The 21,604-nt window shown below is 46.6% G+C and overlaps 1 protein-coding gene across 7 annotated transcripts in view; it reads left to right on the top strand.

The window, feature by feature from the left end:
* The window catches only part of LOC129812782 (neuronal PAS domain-containing protein 3-like), a 366,359-nt gene that overhangs the window by 140,749 nt on the left and 204,006 nt on the right, over positions 1-21,604 (top strand). For 4 of the 7 annotated variants that reach the window (XM_055864644.1, XM_055864646.1, XM_055864649.1 and 1 more), the window contains one exon: positions 9,283-9,384. The exons of the other annotated variants lie outside the window; for them this stretch is intronic. In XM_055864644.1, the coding sequence (XP_055720619.1) occupies positions 9,283-9,384 (102 nt within the window). The remainder of the gene's footprint in view (positions 1-9,282; positions 9,385-21,604) is intronic. 7 annotated transcript variants of the gene reach the window in all.

Below are 21,604 nucleotides of genomic sequence, written 5' to 3'. Positions count from 1 at the left end.
GAGCCTGGGAGGAGAACAGCTCAGGAACCAGAGGAGGGACAGACAGGGAAGTGTTCAGGACAGCCATCAGACAACTCTCCTAATACTGTTGGGATTGAGGATGCAAAGAGTGAGTATTATTTCATCACCAACTAAATGTGTTTGAACATTTAACATACACAGTGGAGTCACAAAACATGTGATGTCAATCAGGATCGATGTGTACGTCCCCTATACCCTGTAATGACCTTCTTTTGACATGGGCTCATTTGGGAGGAAGACCATGATCGCCTTTCTCTCTCTCTCTCTCTCTCTCTCCACAATTACACATTCCTGTATTATTCATCGGAACATTTCCTGAATTTCATTCTAGTATCTGAGAGCCCATCCACTCCTCCCTTCTTCAGGGTTGATACACTCTGTCAAGCACCACTAAGAGTCCCCGTTAACAGACACTCCTGCTGATGAAAGATAGTAAAGTTATACAGCATTCACTCACTTCAGCAAAATGTCAGTGCAACCTTTGCCTAACAGTGACTTTGGCTTGGTGAAGAGTATACTGGTGGTCACTATGGAGGAAGTCTAGAACATCATCCTGTATGGTCTGTCCTGTGTGGTCTGTCCTGTATGGTCTGTCTTGTATGGTCTGTCCTGTGTGGTCTGTCCTGTATGGTCTGTCCTGTGTGGTCTGTCCTGTGTGGTCTGTCCTGTGTGGTCTGTCCTGTGTGGTCTGTCCTGTATGGTCTGTCCTGTGTGGTCTGTCCTGTGTGGTCTGTCCTGTGTGGCCTGTCCTATATGGTCTGTCCTGTATGGTCTGTCTTGTATGGTCTGTCCTGTGTGGTCTGTCCTGTATGGTCTGTCCTGTATGGTCTGTCCTGTGTGGTCTGTCCTGTGTGGTCTGTCCTGTGTGGTCTGTCCTGTATGGTCTGTCCTGTGTGGTCTGTCCTGTGTGGTCTGTCCTGTGTGGCCTGTCCTATATGGTCTGTCCTGTATGGTCTGTCCTGTGTGGTCTGTCCTGTGTGGTCTGTCCTGTGTGGTCTGTCCTGTGTGGTCTGTCCTGTGTGGTCTGTCCTGTATGGTGTTGAGGGTGGGGAAGTGTGTGTGTGTGTGTGTGTGTGTGTGTGTGTGTGTGTGTGTGTGTGTGTGTGTGTGTGTGTGTGTGTGTGTGTGTGTGTGTGTGTGTGTGTGTGTGTGTGTGTGTGTGTGTGTGTGTGTGTTGCTGGCTAGATGCAGTCTTGCATGCTGGCTGGATGCCAGGACTCATGAGCTAGTGGTTAAATATTCAGTGAGACAGACAGACAGCATGCAGAGCAGAGATTCCCTCTCTTTACACTGTGCATGAGTTACTGGCCTGGAGAACTGATACACTGGACATTCCAATGTGGAATTCTAAGTGTTCTAATTATAATTATAATGTTCTAATTCCTAGTACATGGTCACAACATGCCCCCTGTTGTAGTCAATATATTTCTTAGACCAATTAAATGGACCAAAGTTTGAATGTGTTGATCTTCCATAGTATACTCAATTATAAATGATACATGTTGATGCAGTACTTGGCTCAACATTAGCCTAACAAATAAGATAGTTCCCCATAGTGTTATTTGATAAAGAAATGAGTTACATTTCATCAGGGGTCCGGAGGGCCGCACTGAAAATGTGTTATATTTCATCAGGGGTCCGGAGGGCCGCACTGAAAATGTGTTATATTTCATCAGGGGTCCGGAGGGCCGCACTGAAAATGTGTTATATTTCATCGGGGCCGCACTGAACATGTGTTATATTTCATCAGGGCCGCACTGAAAATGTGTTATATTTCATCAGGGCCGCACTGAAAATGTGTTATATTTCATCAGGGCCGCACTGAAAATGTGTTATATTTCATCAGGGCCGCACTGAAAATGTGTTATATTTCATCAGGGCCGCACTGAAAATGTGTTATATTTCATCAGGGCCGCACTGAAAATGTGTTATATTTCATCAGGGCCGCACTGAAAATGTGTTATATTTCATCAGGGCCGCACTGAAAATGTGTTATATTTCATCAGGGGTCCGGAGGGCCGCACTGAAAATGTGTTATATTTCATCAGGGGTCCGGAGGGCCGCACTGAAAATGTGTTATATTTCATCGGGGGTCCGGAAGTCCGCACTGAAAATGTGTTATATTTCATCAGGGTTCCGGAGGGCCGCACTGAAAATGTGTTATATTTCATCGGGGGTCCGGAAGTCCACACTGAAAATGTGTTATATTTCATCAGGGCCGCACTGAAAATGTTTTATATTTCATCGGGGCCGCACTGAAAATGTTTTATATTTCATCGGGGCCGCACTGAAAATGTGTTATATTTCATCGGGGCCGCACTGAAAATGTGTTATATTTCATCAGGGCCGCACTGAAAATGTGTTATATTTCATCAGGGCCGCACTGAAAATGTGTTATATTTCATCAGGGCCGCACTGAAAATGTGTTATATTTCATCGGGGGTCCGGAAGTCCACACTGAAAATGTGTTATATTTCATCAGGGCCGCACTGAAAATGTTTTATATTTCATCGGGGCCGCACTGAAAATGTTTTATATTTCATCGGGGCCGCACTGAAAATGTGTTATATTTTATCGGGGCCGCACTGAAAATGTGTTATATTTCATCAGGGCCGCACTGAAAATGTGTTATATTTCATCAGGGCCGCACTGAAAATGTGTTATATTTAATCAGGGCCGCACTGAAAATGTGTTATATTTCATCAGGGGTCCGGAGGGCCGCACTGAAAATGTGTTATATTTCATCAGGGGTCCGGAGGGCCGCACTGAAAATGTGTTATATTTCATCAGGGGTCCGGAGGGCCGCACTGAAAATGTGTTATATTTCATCGGGGGTCCGGAAGTCCGCACTGAAAATGTGTTATATTTCATCGGGGGTCCGGAAGTCCGCACTGAAAATGTGTTATATTTCATCAGGGGTCCGGAAGTCCGCACTGAAAATGTGTTATATTTCATCAGGGTTCCGGAGGGCCGCACTGAAAATGTGTTATATTTCATCAGGGGTCCGGAAGTCCACACTGAAAATGTGTTATATTTCATCAGGGCCGCACTGAAAATGTTTTATATTTCATCGGGGCCGCACTGAAAATGTTTTATATTTCATCGGGGCCGCACTGAAAATGTGTTATATTTTATCGGGGCCGCACTGAAAATGTGTTATATTTCCTTGCCGTCAAAATTTGCTAAAATAAAATGTGTTCGTCACATGCTTCGTAGACAACAGGCGTAGACTACTAGTGAAATACTTACTTAAGGGTCCTTCCTAACAATGCAAAGAGAAAGAAAATCGAGAAATAATTGAAAATTAAAACACCTAATAATATAAGTAATATTAAATACATAATGAGTAACGATAACTTGACTATATAATATATACAAGGGGTAACAGTACCGAGACGATGTGTAGTGGTATGAAATAATTGAGGTAGATATGTACATATATCTAGGAATAAAGTGACAGATAATAAACAGTAGCAGCAGTGTATGTGATGAGTCCAAAAAATTTGTGCAAAAAGGGGTCTTCTATCCATCGTTTTGGGGGATTTTCGATGCTCTCTGACTGTCCAGCTTTTTGTCTTGGTGATTATTAGCAACCAGAGTAAATAGTAGAGACATAAATGTAGGTTCAACGTCATTTCTACACAGTTTCCATTTGATTTTAGTCATTTCAATGTTGTTTTTTCCCAGAAAAAAAATATAATTTAATCATATTTTATTTATTTATTTTTACTCAAAATGGGTTCGCGTGCCGGACCTGGCCCACGGGCCTTGAGTTTGACCCGTGCATTACATGACAAGCTTTACAGTATGTGTGGCGTTTCAGTTGTGCTAAAATAATCATCAAGCTGTCTCCCCATTGGGAAAGCTGTTGGGGAAGGATGGTAACTCCCCTCCAACCAAATGAAGGGTTACCCACATGGTCACAGTCGATGGCCGTCCTACATAAGATTGATCTCTTCCCAGCACCATGCACCATGCACCATGCACCATGCAGGTACTACAGAGGTTTGGTCAGTTAACCAATGGAAGGACCCAGGAAAACCATTATTGTTGTAATGGTCTGGCGGTACGCGGGAAGAATTTACCTGTAAATGTCACTCACCTCAGTCCTCCAGATGACATCGATAAAAAGCCTTTTAAATCAACTGGCCAGCCCCAAGCACCAAATCCTGGAGTCAATATAAAGTCCTAATAAACATGTCAACTAGGCAGGGGAGGGCTGGGGCTTCCTCTGAGGTGATGTGGTTTAACAGTAGGACATGCGCCCTCTTCCCGTGTGTGTGTGTGTGTGTGTGTGTGTGTGTGTGTGTGTGTGTGTGTGTGTGTGTGTGTGTGTGTGTGTGTGTGTGTGTGTGTGTGTGTGTGTGTGTGTGTGTGTGTGTGTGTGTGTGTGTGTGTGTGTGTGTGTACGTGGTATAGCAGTGGGTGACTGCTCCTCATGGGGTCTGACTACTCTTATTCATCAGCCACTTACCACTGCCAGGTTCCAGCAAATATATTTTAATCATCACCGCAGAACCCAATACTCCTCTACTCTACTCTGCCTGCATGGGTCTCTGTGCTCCTCTATTCATGTCTGCCTGCATGGGCTCTGTGCTCCTCTACTCTACTCTGCCTGAATGGGTCTCTGTGCTCCTCTATTCATGTCTGCCTTCATGGGCTCTGTGCTCCTCTATTCATGTCTGGCAGCATGGGTCTCTGTGCTTCTCTATTCATGTCTGGCAGCATGGGTCTCTATGCTCCTCTATTCATGTCGGGCAGCATGGGTCTCTGTGCTCCTCTATTCATGTCTGGCAGCATGGGTCTCTGTGCTCCTCTATTCATGTCGGGCAGCATGGGTCTCTGTGCTCCTCTATTCATGTCTGGCAGCATGGGTCTCTGTGCTCCTCTATTCATGTCTGGCAGCATGGGTCTCTGTGCTCCTCTATTCATGTCGGGCAGCATGGGTCTCTGTGCTCCTCTATTCATGTCTGGCAGCATGGGTCTCTGTGCTCCTCTATTCATGTTGGGCAGCATGGGTCTCTGTGCTCCTCTATTCATGTCTGGCAGCATGGGTCTCTGTGCTCCTCTATTCATGTCGGGCAGCATGGGTCTCTGTGCTCCTCTATTCATGTCTGGCAGCATGGGTCTCTGTGCTCCTCTATTCATGTCTGGCAGCATGGGTCTCTGTGCTCCTCTATTCATGTCTGGCAGCACGGGTCTCTGTGCTCCTCTATTCATGTCTGGCAGCATGGGTCTCTGTGCTCCTCTATTCATGTCTGGCAGCATGGGTCTCTGTGCTCCTCTATTCATGTCTGGCAGCATGGGTCTCTGTGCTCCTCTATTCATGTCTGGCAGCATGGGTCTCTGTGCTCCTCTATTCATGTCTGGCAGCATGGGTCTCTGTAGCCTATGTATCCTCTATAAGTGCTGGGTTGTTATTGTTTTTTCACCCAGGAAAATACTGTTGTCCTCCTGTCTTGTCAATTAATGACAGGTTTGAGGAAAGTGGTCCTCCGCAGGGGGGTAGGTTGTTCTGTGCTTTATGTCTCTGTTCAAGGCTGAGGATGCAGACTTTGTTTGCTGTTTTTTTTATTTTGTTTGTACGGCGCTGAACAATTGTGATTCATCCCCTCTATTTGAGCCCCTGTTACCTCAGAGGGTGAGCAGGGCAGAGATGTGCCTGTTAACACATTCAGGGGGCTGGAGACAGAGAGAAAGAGAGGGGGAGGAGAGGAGAGGAAGGGAAGGGAGAGAGCATGGGAGATGAAAGAAGAGGAGAGGAGGGGGAGGAGAGAAGACAGGGGAGGGGGTAGAGGAAGTGAGAAGGGGAGAAGAGGGGGAGAGGAGAAGACAGGGGAGGGGGTAGAGGATCTGAGAAGGGGAGAAGAGGGGGAGAGGAGAAGACAGGGGAGGGGGTAGAGGATCTGAGCAGGGGAGAAGAGGGGGAGAGGAGAATACAGGGGAGGGGGTAGAGGAAGTGAGCAGGGGAGAAGAGGGGGAGAGGAGAAAAGAGGAAGCCCCACCATCCACCCCCTGCAGACCTCATTCACACAGAGAAACAGAGGCATGCGGAGCTGAGCAGGATGAGGAGGATAACAGTCCTCCCAGTGATCTCTATATCTGTCTATCCACCCAATGAGCATCACTATAGTGGTATATCTCACTGCAGAAAAACCCTCTGGTGCCAGGATAGCTCTGTTTCTGACCATCCAGGCTTCCTACCCCCTGGTCCAGCCCAGGAACATCAGGATAAACACCAAGCCCCAAACCACAAGCAGCTTTCCTGACTTACCTGTCTAAGTCTAGCCTGTATGGGAAATGTGGAGAATTGTGGATGTTCAACCTGCATGACGGAAGTTAAAAACATGTTCGGAAAACAACAAAGGGGTCACAGGTGCTTGTGGTGCCAAAGTGGGAACAGAGAGGAAACAGTGTAAAAATGACATGTTTTCAATCACATGGCTGGTTCGTAGGGAATTGTCTAAAGGCCACATTGGAGCATTTTATAGAGTAGAATGGGGCTGTTGGGATTCGTTTTCTCCAACGTGTGAAAAAAGTGTATAAATTCAACACAATGCCTGGTACAGTGTGTAATATAGTCAGCGTTGAAAAATGGGCCAAATCTCCCATTGCTGTCTGCAATTTACCTTTGTGGCCGTGAAACAAAATCCATTGTGCTGCATTTTGTACCATTCAGGCCAGATAGGGTGTGTGCTTGTGATTGTGTGCGTGCATGCGTGTGTGTAGTATCATTCTGTGTACAGTGGTGGTGGGAGGGGGGGGCTGATATTGTGGAACATATTGCACTGGCTGACATTACCCATACCCCCATACCTACAGGGAATCATTTGTACTAAATGACATGTGGCTTGCAAAAGGTGGTAAAGGGAAAGGCATCAATCTTGGGGGAGATAACTGGCTAGCGAGGGCTGTACAGTGCAAGCGACGCTCCCGGAGAGTGCTGCTTCCATTTTCTTAGCCCGTAAATGCTTCTCCCCTTCAGAGTGAGATCATTTCAGTAAAGGTTTCTGCTATTTAATAGGATGGTGTGAGGAGGTTCCTTAACAAATAAAAGCTATTTGCTGCAGATTCGGTGCACAGGGCATACAGCACTGGGACTAGGAGTCCAATAGCTTGTAATTGTGAGAAAGAGAGAGGGTTGAACATGCATGTCTTTTCTAGTGTACTGAGTTGGAAGAAAGCAGATGTATACCTGACAGCAGCAATGTAATAATGTGAAAGTATAGCCAGGTACAATTAATCTGTGCCCTGCAATACCTAAATATTCCTCTCCAAAATTACTCGTCTTGATCAAAAATCAAAAATCTATGAATCAATGACTCATTTTATTTGGATGCGTTTCAAGCAAACTGATTATCCCTGAATCCTGTCCTAGACTCACGAAGTACCTTACTTTAGTCATGCTCAAATTAAGCACATACAGATGCAGGATCTTAATTGATCACTCTTTGTTGTTGAGAATATTCCTGCACAGCAAGAAATACAAGCTCGTAGTGTATTTGAGTTTTAAAAAGGCTTCTAAAGTTTGTAATTTCCACTTAGAAATTACAGACTTGATTTGCCCTTACGAAAAACGTATTAGGCCTCCTGAGTGGCTCAGCGGTCTAAGGCACTGCATCACACTGCTAGCTGTGGTCTAAGGCACTGCATCACACTGCTAGCTGTGGTCTAGGCACTGCATCACACTGCTAGCTGTGGTCTAAGGCACTGCATCACACTGCTAGCTGTGGTCTAAGGCACTGCATCACACTGCTAGCTGTGGTCTAAGGCACTGCATCACACTGCTAGCTGTGGTCTAAGGCACTGCATCACACTGCTAGCTGTGGTCTAAGACACTGCTAGCTGTGGTCTAAGGCACTGCATCACACTGCTAGCTGTGGTCTAAGGCACTGCATCACACTGCTAGCTGTGGTCTAAGGCACTGCATCACACTGCTAGCTGTGGTCTAAGGCACTGCATCACACTGCTAGCTGTGGTCTAAGGCACTGCATCACACTGCTAGCTGTGGTCTAAGGCACTGCATCACACTGCTAGCTGTGGTCTAAGGCACTGCATCACACTGCTAGCTGTGGTCTAAGGCACTGCATCACACTGCTAGCTGTGGTCTAAGGCACTGCATCACACTGCTAGCTGTGGTCTAAGGCACTGCATCACACTGCTAGCTGTGGTCTAAGGCACTGCATCACACTGCTAGCTGTGGTCTAAGGCACTGCATCACACTGCTAGCTGTGGTCTAAGGCACTGCATCACACTGCTAGCTGTGGTCTAAGGCACTGCATCACACTGCTAGCTGTGGTCTAAGGCACTGCATCACACTGCTAGCTGTGGTCTAAGGCACTGCATCACACTGCTAGCTGTGGTCTAAGGCACTGCATCGCAGTGTTGCGGCGTCACTAGAGCCTGGGGTTCAATCTGACCGGGAGTCCCTTAGAGCAACGCACAATTGGCCCAGCGTCATCCGGGTTAGGGGAGGGTTTGGCCGGGGGGGCTTTACTTGGCTCATCATGCTCTAGTGACTCCTTGTGGGGGACCAGGCGCCTGCAGGCTGACTTCGTCGTCAGTTGAACGGTGTTTCCTCCGACACATTGCTGCGGCTGGCTTCCGGGTTAATCGAGCAGGTGTTAAGGAGCGCGGTTTGTTGGGTCATGTTTTGAAGTACGCATGACTCGACCTTCGCCTTTTCCGAGCCCGTTGGGGAGTTACAGTGATGAGACAAGATCTGAATTGGGACGAAAAAGGGGGTCCAAAAAAATGTAAATGTATAATTATTATAATAATCCACATAATAATTGACATTTCCTGTTATTGCAGTATTATTTTCCTGCTGTAGCAAACTGGCTCAAATGTATGGTTCTACGTGACTAAATCAACCCACCCACATCCCACACTATGTTTTCATGTAACTGTTGATTGGAAATGATTGCATGCTTGCGTACATTACATTTTCTCTAGTAGTACAGGATCATTTAGAAAAAATATCTTTTACTGAATACTGTGAAAAATGTGACAACCTGAAATTAGAACTGCATGTTCTATCTGCTTTCTATCTGTTATCTGCTGTATGTGCAATATATGATCTGTGCGGATTTGAGGGGAGAGGATAGCGGGGCTCACCCCAGAACCATTTATACTGTGTATATATACAGTACATACATTATATACATATTTAAATATATGTACTGTGTATATATGGCTGTGGTCCATTCTGTTCTTCTCTCCTTATAGGCTTTAAGAGATTTTCACGTTGTTTCTCCACAGCGACCCTTACTGGGAGAGGCCTGCTAATGCCAGCTCCTGTTCAGCCTCTAGGCCCAAGACACTCCACCTTGGAGGAGGGCAACAACATACCTCATCGCCATGGTAACCCCCCCCCCCCCCCCCTTACCTTCTCTGTCTTCCCTTCTTCCTTCTGGTCAGGGGCAGACCAGGTCACAGCTCAGATGCTGTACATACTGTTACTAGTACCAGCTACCTCCCTCTCTTGACTGGTTAGAGAGACAACATGGTTAAGGATGCCAGCTTGTGTAAAAATCAACTTAACTCCACTTTACTGGCTGGAGGAGTAGAGGAAATGAACCAAAACTGTGGCCTAGATGCACTTGGGTATCACTATTATCATAAAGAAATGATGTTAGCTTCTGTAGTTTTTGACATGTTTTCAATAAGCTATTTTATGGTGAATTTTGAGCAGCATAGATTGGCATGTGTAATTAGCAATCCCCCAGGAAGTTTTGTCGTAATGTTCTTTCTATCAGGAATCAAGGTAAGACCCAAATGCAGACTGTGTGAAGTAACAATGTTTATTGTAACAACAGGGGCAGGCAAACGACAGGTCAAGGCAGGTAGGAGTCGATAATCCAGAGTAGGAGCAAAGGTACAGGACGGCAGGCAGGCTCAGGGACAGGGACAGGCAGACTTCAGTAATCCAGAGGTGGAGCAAAGGTACAGGACGGCAGGCAGGCTCAGGGACAGGGACAGGCAGACTTCAGTAATCCATATGTGGAGCAAAGGTACAGGACGGCAGGCAGGCTCAGGGACAGGGACAGGCAGACTTCAGTAATCCAGAGGTGGAGCAAAGGTACAGGACGGCAGGCAGGCTCAGGGTCAGGGACAGGCAGACTTCAGTAATCCAGAGGTGGAGCAAAGGTACAGGACAGCAGGCAGGCTCAGGGTCAGGGACGGGCAGACTTCAGTAATCCAGAGGTGGAGCAAAGGTACAGGACGGCAGGCAGGCTCAGGGTCAGGGACGGGCAGACTTCAGTAATCCAGAGGTGGAGCAAAGGTACAGGACGGCAGGCAGGTTCAGAGACAGGGACAGGCAGACTTCAGTAATCCATATGTGGAGCAAAGGTACAGGACGGCAGGCAGGCTCAGGGACAGGGACAGGCAGACTTCAGTAATCCATATGTGGAGCAAAGGTACAGGACGGCAGGCAGGCTCAGGGACAGGGACAGGCAGACTTCAGTAATCCATATGTGGAGCAAAGTTACAGGACGGCAGGCAGGGTCAGGGTCAAGGACAGGCAGACTTCAGTAATCCAGAGGTGGAGCAAAGGTACAGGACGGCAGGCAGGCTCAGGGTCAAGGACAGGCAGAGTTCAGTAATCCAGAGGTGGAGCAAAGGTACAGGACGGCAGGAAGGCTCAGAGACAGGCAGCGGTCAGGCGGGCGGGTACAGGGTCAGGACAGGCAGCGGTCAGGCAGGCGGGTACAGGGTCAGGACAGGCAGCGGTCAGGCAGGCGGGTACAGGGTCAGGACAGGCACAGGTCAAAACCAGGAGGACGAGAAAAGAGAGATTAAGGAAAAACAGGAGCTGAGACAAACCGCTGGTAGGCTTGAACAAACAAGACGAACTGGCAACAGACAAACAGAGAACACAGGTATAAATACACAGGGATAATGGGGAAGATGGGCGACACCTGGAGGGGGGTGGAGACAAGCACAAAGACAGGTGAAACAGATCAGGGTGTGACACTTTCTTATTTTACACAGGAGCTTTTTATGTAATTTAGATTTTTTATGTAATTTTGCTTTTATATTATTTCTGATATTGAGTTAATTGATCTAAGGGGAGTTAGCTATATTTTGTCTAGGTAACTACAGTTCAAATTAAGGTTCCCTCTCTTCCTTTGCCATCCAAAGACAATACAGTATGTAGACAGTAATACTCGTATTTGACCTGGCTTTATGGCTTTGAGAGTTGATAAATGATACACTTCTCAGGGGAACACTGACTGTCCCTTTATAAAACAGGGCAAACTGCTCTGTGTTGTCAAACTGGGGAAGATAAAAGGCATCATAGTGGGTGACTAGTCAGTGCAATTGTGGGAAGTTGAGTTTTGACATATTCCTCTGAGACTACGTCTCTTCGTCTTACAGCTTCAGAAGTCTTTTCAGTTCTCCCCTCTTTCAGATCCTTTGTAGTAAAAGACCTAGGCTTACACATTAGGAAATGAACATGGAGCATAATTCCTCTAGCTCTCCCTCCCTCCCTCCCTCCCTCTGATGTACAGCACAGGGGTGAGGGCAGGATTACTGTCGGCCTGAATAAAGGGGATTTATTGATGTAACACTTTGAGAAAAAAGCACTTCTTAATAGCTCATCACAGTCTGTATGTATTATGAGTCTCAGGCCTACACCCCCTTATGTGCTGCCTTACAAACAGGCAGACAGGCCTACACCCCCTTATGTGCTGCCTTACAAACAGGCAGACAGGCCTACACCCCCTTATGTGCTGCCTTACAAACAGGCAGACAGGCCTACACCCCCTTATGTGCTGCCTTACAAACAGGCAGACAGGCCTACACCCCCTTATGTGCTGCCTTACAAACAGGCAGACAGGCCTACACCCCCTTATGTGCTGCCTTACAAACAGGCAGACAGGTCTACACCCCCTTATGTGCTGCCTTACAAACAGGCAGACAGGTCTACACCCCCTTATGTGCTGCCTTACAAACAGGCAGACAGGCCTACACCCCCTTGTGTGCTGCCTTACAAACAGGCAGACAGGCCTACACCCCCTTATGTGCTGCCTTACAAACAGGCAGACAGGCCTACACCCCCTTATGTGCTGCCTTACAAACAGGCAGACAGGCCTACACCCCCTTATGTGCTGCCTTACAAACAGGCAGACAGGCCTACACCCCCTTATGTGCTGCCTTACAAACAGGCAGACAGGCCTACACCCCCGTATGTGCTGCCTTACAAACAGGCAGACAGGCCAACACCCCCGTATGTGCTGCCTTACAAACAGGCAGACAGGTCTACACCCCCTTATGTGCTGCCTTACAAACAGGCAGACAGGCCTACACCCCCGTATGTGCTGCCTTACAAACAGGCAGACAGGTCTACACTGCCTTATGTGCTGCCTTACAAACAGGCAGACAGGCCTACACCCCCTTATGTGCTGCCTTACAAACAGGCAGACAGGCCTACACCCCCGTATGTGCTGCCTTACAAACAGGCAGACATGCCTACACCCCCTTATGTGCTGCCTTACAAACAGGCAGACAGGTCTACACTGCTTATGTGCTGCCTTACAAACAGGCAGACAGGCCTACACTCCAGGACAGTACACACACTATATTCCTGTAGGCCTACACCCCAGGACAGTACACACACTACATTCCTGTAGGCCTGTACCCCAGGACAGTACACACACTACATTCATGTAGGCCTGTACCCCAGGACAGTACACACACTACATTCCTGTAGAACTACACCCCAGAAAGGTACAGACACTACATTCCTGTAGGCCTGTACCCCAGGACAGTACACACACTACATTAATGTAGGCTTGTACCCCAGGACAGTACACACACTACATTCCAGTAGGCCTGTACCCCAGGACAGTACACACACTACATTCCTGTAGGCCTGTACCCCAGGACAGTACACACACTACATTCCTGTAGGCCTGTACCCCAGGACAGTACACACACTACATTCCTGTAGGCCTACACCCCAGGACAGTACACACACTACATTCCAGTAGTCCTGTACCCCAGGACAGTACACACACTACATTCCTGTAGGCCTGTACCCCAGGACAGTACACACACTACATTCCTGTAGGCCTGTACCCCAGGACAGTACACACACTACATTCCAGTAGTCCTGTACCCCAGGACAGTACACACACTACATTCCTGTAGGCCTGTACCCCAGGACAGTACACACACTACATTCCTGTAGGCCTGTACCCCAGGACAGTACACACACTACATTCCTGTAGGCCTGTACCCCAGGACAGTACACACACTACATTCCTGTAGGCCTGTACCCCAGGACAGTACACACACTACATTCCAGTAGGCCTGTACCCCAGGACAGTACACACACTACATTCCTGTAGGCCTGTACCCCAGGACAGTACACACACTACATTCCTGTAGGCCTGTACCCCAGGACAGTACACACACTACATTAATGTAGGCTTGTATCCCAGGACAGTACAGACACTACATTCCTGTAGGCCTGTACCCCAGGACAGTACAGACACTACATTCCTGTAGGTCTACACCCCAGGACAGTACAGACACTACATTAATGTAGGCTTGTATCCCAGGACAGTACACACACTACATTCCAGTGGCCTGTACCCCAGGACAGTACACACACTACATTCCTGTAGGCCTGTACCCCAGGACAGTACACACACTACATTCCTGTAGGCCTACACCCCAGGACAGTACACACACTACATTCCAGTAGTCCTGTACCCCAGGACAGTACACACACTACATTCCAGTAGTCCTGTACCCCAGGACAGTACACACACTACATTCCTGTAGGCCTACACCCCAGGACAGTACACACACTACATTCCAGTAGTCCTGTACCCCAGGACAGTACACACACTACATTCCAGTAGTCCTGTACCCCAGGACAGTACACACACTACATTCCTGTAGGCCTGTACCCCAGGACAGTACACACACTACATTCCTGTAGGCCTGTACCCCAGGACAGTACACACACTACATTCCAGTAGTCCTGTACCCCAGGACAGTACACACACTACATTCCTGTAGGCCTGTACCCCAGGACAGTACACACACTACATTCCTGTAGGCCTGTACCCCAGGACAGTACACACACTACATTCCTGTAGGCCTACACACACATTTTGAGTAGGGCCCACATGCCGGGAAGCAGAACCTGCAGCACATGTTCAGACTGTTTCTCTAGGTCATGGATACTGAGGTTCCAGATGAATACTAACACACCTTGGCTATAGCTTCCTACAGCTCTTCATGTTCTGTATCTGGCTATTGAGAGTAGTCACTAGCAATATGGCTTCTTAGTCAGCCTAAGTAGATGCCACATTCCAACTGAGATGAAGAGAAACACTGTGTGTGTGTGTGTGTGTGTGTGTGTGTGTGTGTGTGTGTGTGTGTGTGTGTGTGTGTGTGTGTGTGTGTGTGTGTGTGTGTGTGTGCCTTTAAAGTGGTGTACACTATGCGGTAGGTAGCTAGGTTTAGATGGGTTTCTCTATGCTGATGAAGCTAGGCCCCATTCTGCCACCATGATTAGTTTAAACGGCGTCTGAACGTACGGGCCGGACAGTGTGTGTGAGTTGTAAGCGGTTTGCAGCTCAGGGTGAAATTGAGATAAATGGCTGTTGGTGAGAAGGATGGCCACCTGCGGCCCAGGTTCCCCAGCACACCTGTCTCTTCTCGTTTACCAAGCTCTCTGAGGTGAACTAGCAGTCTGCTCCACTCTCCCCTGATCCCCACCTCGCCCCTCTCCTCATATCTGACACACACACACACACGCACACACACGCACACACACACACACACACACACACACACACACACACACACACACACACACACACACACACACACACACACACACCCCCCTTCCGCCCCTAGACAACAGCACACAGGGATTGAGCTATCGGCCTTGATCAGGTGCAGGAAGATGAGAATGAGTCCCTCATTTTCTGTCTCAGTACCTGTCACCATTAATACACTTCATTAAGGGCTGAGTGTCAGTTAGCCCTTAGCTTAGCAGTAGATGTTGCTGTACATGGTAGTGGTGGTGCTGTCTACTTTATTCTCATTCATGGTACGTCAATGAAGCATGTGTAGCAGTGGAAGCTGCTGAGGGGAGGACGGCTCATAATAATGGCTGGAATGTAGCGAATTGAATGGCATCAAACACTTGGAAACCATGGAAACCAGGTGTTTAATGTTTTTGATACCATTCCACCCATTCCGCTCCAGCCATTACCATGAGCCTGGCCTCCCCAATTAAGGTGCCACCAACCTCCTGTGATTTGTAGGTATAATATACCGTTTTTAATGATTTGATTTCGATTCAAAATGGTCCTTGGTCTCCAATTTTCTGTGTTTGCCTATTTTCACCTGACAGACAAGGGCCCCCAGTTTGATATAATGGACCACCACCTGACCTCCTCCATTGTGTTTAAAGCCATGTCTGTCCCCAGCTCTAGAAACCAACCTGATGTTGTACGAAGTAAATTAAGCTACCTATTGAAGAGAAAGAGAGAGACAGGCCTTAAGACTGAACTCGAATATATCGCGTGGCAGGTGGCCTGCTGAAATATCTTTCTAGGAGGGAGTGTATAAGTGGAATCTTAGCTAGAGCATGTCAATCCGTGTGTGTGTGTTTTTTAAATGATGCCGTTTAGACTCTCGTCTATTGTCGGGGGTAGGTCATAGGTCAGTCCTGAGAATAGAGGAGAGACATTTGATGGAGTGTTAATAGGAGTCACTACTATGGGTGTAGATTATGTTAGGAACCCAAGGAGGCAGTGGTGCTCTGAAAACAGTCCATTGTTGAAACTGATTTACAGAATGGTATTGTCATGTCACCAGCTTGACAACGCTAAGCAAGCTCTCAATGAATGGTTGGATTTGTTTTATTTTTGTCATGCTTGTGTATTTGTTGTATGTACAGTGCCCTCCGTAATCATTGGGACAGTGATGGATTTTTTCTTCTTTTGGCTCTATACTCCAAATGTTTGGTTTTGAAATCAAACAAGGACTGTAAGATTAAAGTTCAGACTGTCAGCTTTCATTTGAGGGTGTTTTCATCCATACTGGGTGAACCGTATAGAAACGACAGGACTTTTTGTATTTAGTCCCCCAATATTAGGGGACCAAAATTATTGGGACAAGTTCACATATGTGTAGTAAAAAGTGAATTAATTAGTCCCATATTTGATCCCATGTTCATAGCGCGCAATGACTACAGCATGCATTGACTTTCAAATATCACATCACACACCCCCAAAAAAGCTAACCTCCCATGTTATTGTAATGGTGAGAGGTTAGCATATCTTGGAGGTATGATATTTGTGTGTCTAACTTTCTCACTCACCATTATTCAGGATTCATTCAGGATTATCCCTAATTATGGTAACATCTACATTATTGTACAAGTGTTCAGAAACATTATACTTGTATTTGCATCCAACACATTTGTAGAGTCACAAGCATGATGTAATCATTGTGTGCTATGAATATGGGACCAAACATTTTTTGCTACACTTTTTACTACTTTAATAGACATATAAGTGAAATACTAAAATGGGAGGACTATGTACAAAATGTCTATACGGTTCACCCAATATGGATGAAAATACCCTCAAATAATTAAAGCTGACAGTCTGCACTTTAACCTCACAGTCATTGTTTGAATTTTGTCTCTATTCAAACAGTATAGAGACAAAAGAAAAACAAATCACTGTCCATCACTGTCTCAATAATTATGGAGGGCACTATAGTTAACACACCACTGAAAAGCACTTGGACAGAATACTTTTAAAATAGAATATACATTTTACTTATAATAACATGAAACAATGAAAACAAAGACCAATGACAGACGAGAAGAACACAAAACAACTAAAGAAAAAACAAACAAACAATACATAATGGACATTATAGTTGTATGCAATGTAGCTTAGTCACACCCTGAAGTGTGTATAGATAGGCATGCTCAGGCTGGCCCTATTGGCAGACAAAGCCAAGCAGCAAGAGCCACAGCTATATGACACATTTTCAGGGGTATAGGGGGGCTCAAGGCAGGGTGTTCAACCATGTTTGTATTGATTTGGGATGACTATATGACGTTAGCTGTGTGTGTTGCCTCCCCAGTTCACCTTCCTACAAGTGTTTGGGATGGGTTTTTCCTCCTTCCTCTTCCTCTGTATTCCAAAGCTGTGATTTGAGCGTGCTCTGTCTGTCTGATGCCTTATGAACATTGCATGAGCTTACTCCTGGTATATGGTAGCTACTACGTTATGACTTTGTTGCATTTTTTTCTCCCTTTGATGTGTTTTATTCTTTGTTTATTCTGACCTACTTTTCCCTCAGATTGTAAAGTTATATGAATTATTTAGCTGTTTCTCAGTACCCCTACCATTATTTCAACGGCTTTCTTTTCATTTTTTCTTCCTCTTCTTCCACCTGTTTCTTTCTTTGTCTTCCAAAAATAACACAGCTAATGTGTTGTATAGACTTCCTGAAATTGTAGTCTGAGGTACTTTCGACCTGGATTAAAGTAGTATTTGTTTTCTTTTCAAATATGTTTAGTGTTTGCTTGAGTCTGTCTGGAGTGTACAGATGAGCGGCGTTGCACTTTTTGGAACTATTCTATTGGTTTTATTGCACCAGACAAACCCAATCAAGCATAGCTAAAGTATTCTAAAAATGTTGATCTTACTTGAAATACAACTGCTATGTCCACCTGTTGTAATGGTGATTATTTTACTGAGGTGTTTAATACAATCAACTGACTGGTTTTATGATTGGTTTGATTTTCACCTAGATGAACTAATCTACAGTACCCCACTTCAAGAGTACTGTAATATTGCCTTGGGTCATTTCCACTGAGCTACACTCTGCTCTGGCCCACACCAGCCAGTTATAGGCATTCAAAAGACTGCATGCACATCAAACTACTTTTATATTCATTTACCTTAAGACTTGTGAATAAATAGCCGAAATAATTAAGCACATTTGTTAGTAATTGTAGATGTTTCATTTAGAAAAAAAATAGATTTTGAAGAAAAACATCCTGGGGTGTAAATTCTGTCATGCTAGTTCAAAGCAGCCTACCTACTGTAGCATAGCCCCCATACTATACCATTCATTTACTTTCTTTGCAGGAGACGAGGCTAAAGTCAGCATTTTTTTTATAAGATCAAAGTTAAATTAAGTGCATACAGGTCCATGTAATGTGTAATTTGGGACGTTCTTTGAATGTGGTGTTGCGGCTGTTTTAGACGTGGACTAGCTGTAATTACATAGCTGTTGCCGCGGTAGCGTGATTGACACACGATTTTGGCAGAAACCATGTGCGCTATTCATGAGCTGCGTTTGGTAGCATTTCAGACATAATTAATTGATTCATGTGCCTGTAAGGCTTTTCTAAAAGATGAATAAAATAAGCTTAAAAAGGCATAGGATGCCTGGATGTTGGGCATCAGAGCTGGTTGTTATTAACTTGCCCATGCGGTCATGGTGTTGGGGATTTTGACCGGAGTGGAAAAGTTTGGGGTTTTGTTTGTTCTTTTAAACTTGTTCCTTTCAACTATCTATGTTTTAGAAATATACCAGTATCCAAAGGTGAGTCTGGTTGATATAGGTCTACATAGGATCCAACATTCAGAAAAAGATAGTTCACTCTCTTTTCTCAATGAGCAATGTTTGTACATCACACACACACACACACACACACACACACACACACACACACACACACACACACACACACACACACACACACACACACACACACACACACACACACACACACACACACACACACACCTGCACATCTAACATATACAGTTGAAGTTGGAAGTTTACATACACCTCAGACAAATACATTTAAACTAAGATTTTCACAATTCCTGCCATTTAATCCTAGTAAAAATTCCCTGTCTTAGGTCAGTTAGGATCACCAATTTATTTTAAGAATGTGACATGTCAGAATAATAGTAGAGAAAATGATTTATTTCAGCTTTTATTTCTTTCATCTCATTTCCAGTGGGTCAGAAGTTTATAAACACTCAATTAGTATTTGGTAGCATTGCCTTTAAAGTGTTTATCTTGGGTCAAACGTTTTGGGTAGCCTTCCACAAGCTTCCCACAAAAAGTTGGGTGAATTTTGGCCCATTCCTCCTGACAGAGCTGGTGTAACTGAGTCAGGTTTGTAGGCCTCCTTGCTCGCACACGCTTTTTCAGTTCTGCCCACACATTTTCTATAGGATTGAGGTCAGGGCTTTGTGATGGCCACTCCAATACCTTGACTTTGTTGTCCTTAAGCCATTTTGCCACAACTTTGGAAGTATGCTTGGGGTCATTGTCAATTTGGAAGACCCATTTGCGACCAAGCTTTAACTTCCTGACTGATGTCTTGAGATGTTGCTTCAATATATCCACCTAGTTTCCCTGCCTCATGATGCCATCTATTTTGTGAAGTACACCAGTCCCTCCTGCAGCAAATCACCCCCACAACATGATGCTGCCACCCCCGTGCTTCACGGTTGGGATGGTGTTCTTCGGCTTGCAAGCGTACCCATTTTTCTTCTAAACATAACGATGGTCATTATGGCCAAACAGTTCTAATTTTGTTTCATCAGACCAGAGGACATTTCTCCAAAAAGTACGATCTTTGTCCCCATGTGCAGTTGCAAACCGTAGTCTGGCTTTTTTATGGCGGTTTTGGAGCAATGGCTTCTTCCTTGCTGAGCGGCCTTTCAGGTTATGTTTCCTCCAGCATCTTCACAAGTCCTTTGCTGTTGTTCTGGGATTGATTTGCACTTTTCGCACCAAAGTACGTTCATCTCTAGGAGACAGAACGCGTCTCCTTCCTGAGCGGTATGACGGCTGCGTGGTCCCATGGTGTTTATACTTGCGTATTATTGTTTGTACAGATAAACGTGGTAACTTTAGGCGTTTGGATGAACCAGACATGGATGAACCAGAATTGTGGAGGTCTAGCATTTTTTTTCTGAGGTCTTGGCTGATTTATTTTGATTTTACCATGATGTCAAGCAGAGGCACTGAGTTTGAAGGTAGGCCTTGAAATACATCTGTCACGCCCTGACTTTTGTTATATTTGCTTTCTTTATTATTTGGTTAGGTCAGGGTGTGACAAGGGCGGTTTGTTTAGTTTTTGTATTGTCTAGGGGTTTTTGGTCATCTATGGGGATTTTGTATTGTCTCGGGGTATGTAGGTTTATGGTGGACTGAATGAGTTCCCAAACAGAGACAGCTGTTTATCGTTGACTCTGATTGGGGAGCCTATTTAGGTTGCCATTTTCCATGTTGGTTTGGTGGGTAGTTGTCCATGTTTAGTTGCCTGTGAGCACTACGTTGGCTTCACGTTTCGTTTGTTATTTTGTTAGTTGTTTAGTGTTCGTTTTTTTTTTAATAAAGAAGTATGTACGCTCAAAACGCTGCTCCCTGGTCCACTCCTTTAAACGGCCGTGACAGAACTACCCACCACCAAAGGACCAAGCAGCGTGGCCAGGAGAGGCAGCCCCAATACTTTTTTTGGGGGGGTGGCACACGGGACGGTCGGCGGAGCCGAGGATGGAACCAGAGTCAGTCGGGGTGAAATCGGAGGTGAGCGAGGGTAGCGAAGCAGAGACAGTTAGGGAGTTGATGGGGAGATTGGAGGAGAGAGCTATGAGAGAGCTGCTGTGTTGGCGCATGAGGCACGACATTCGCCCTAGGGAGCATGTCCTCGAGTTGATGTCACCTGAGACAGCTCTCCATACTCGTCCTGAGGTGCGTGCTAGATGTCTGGTGAAGACTGTGCCAGCCCCACGCACCAGGCCTTCTGTGCGCCTCCCCAGCCCTGCGCGTCTTGTGCCAGCTTGGCGCTCCAGACCTCCAGTGCGCTTCCACAGCCCGGTGAGTCCTGCGCCGGCTCTAGGCACGGTTTTCCCAGTTCCCCAGGAGAACCCAGTGCGGCCTGTTCCAGCTCCCCACACGTTCCGGGCTAAGGTGGGCATGCAGCCAAGAGGAGCGGTGCAAGTGCTAAGCACCAGAGCTCCAGTGCTCCCCCACAGCCCGGTTCGACCTGTGCTTGCGCTCTGGAGGTGCCGGGCTAGAGTGGGCATTCAGCCTGGAAGAGTGGTGCCAAGGCTATGCACCAGATCTCCAGTGCTCCCCCACGGCCCAGTGTATCCGGTGCCTCGGCCAAGGAAGAGGCCTCCTGGATGTCTCCCCAGCCTGGTGAGTCCTGTGCCTGCTCCCAGAGCCAGGTCTCCTGTGTGTCTCCCTAGCCCGGAGCTGCCAGAGTCTCCCTCCTTTCCGGAGCTGCCAGAGTCTCCCTCCTGTCCGGAGCTGCCAGAGTCTCCCTCCTGTCCGGAGCTGCCAGAGTCTCCCTCCTGTCCGGAGCTGCCAGAGTCTCCCTCCTGTCCGGAGCTGCCAGAGTCTCCCTCCTGTCCGGAGCTGCCAGAGTCTCCCTCCTGTCCGGAGCGGCCAGAGTCTCCCTCCTGTCCGGAGCGGCCAGAGTCTCCCTCCTGTCCGGAGCGGCCAGAGTCTCCCTCCTGTCCGGAGCTGCCAGAGTCTCCCTCCTGTCCGG

Source organism: Salvelinus fontinalis, chromosome 16 (genome assembly GCF_029448725.1).
Source record: "Salvelinus fontinalis isolate EN_2023a chromosome 16, ASM2944872v1, whole genome shotgun sequence".
Lineage (NCBI taxonomy): Eukaryota > Metazoa > Chordata > Actinopteri > Salmoniformes > Salmonidae > Salvelinus > Salvelinus fontinalis.
Note: the sequence above shows the minus strand (reverse complement) of the source record. Positions and strands in the feature narration are given on the sequence as shown.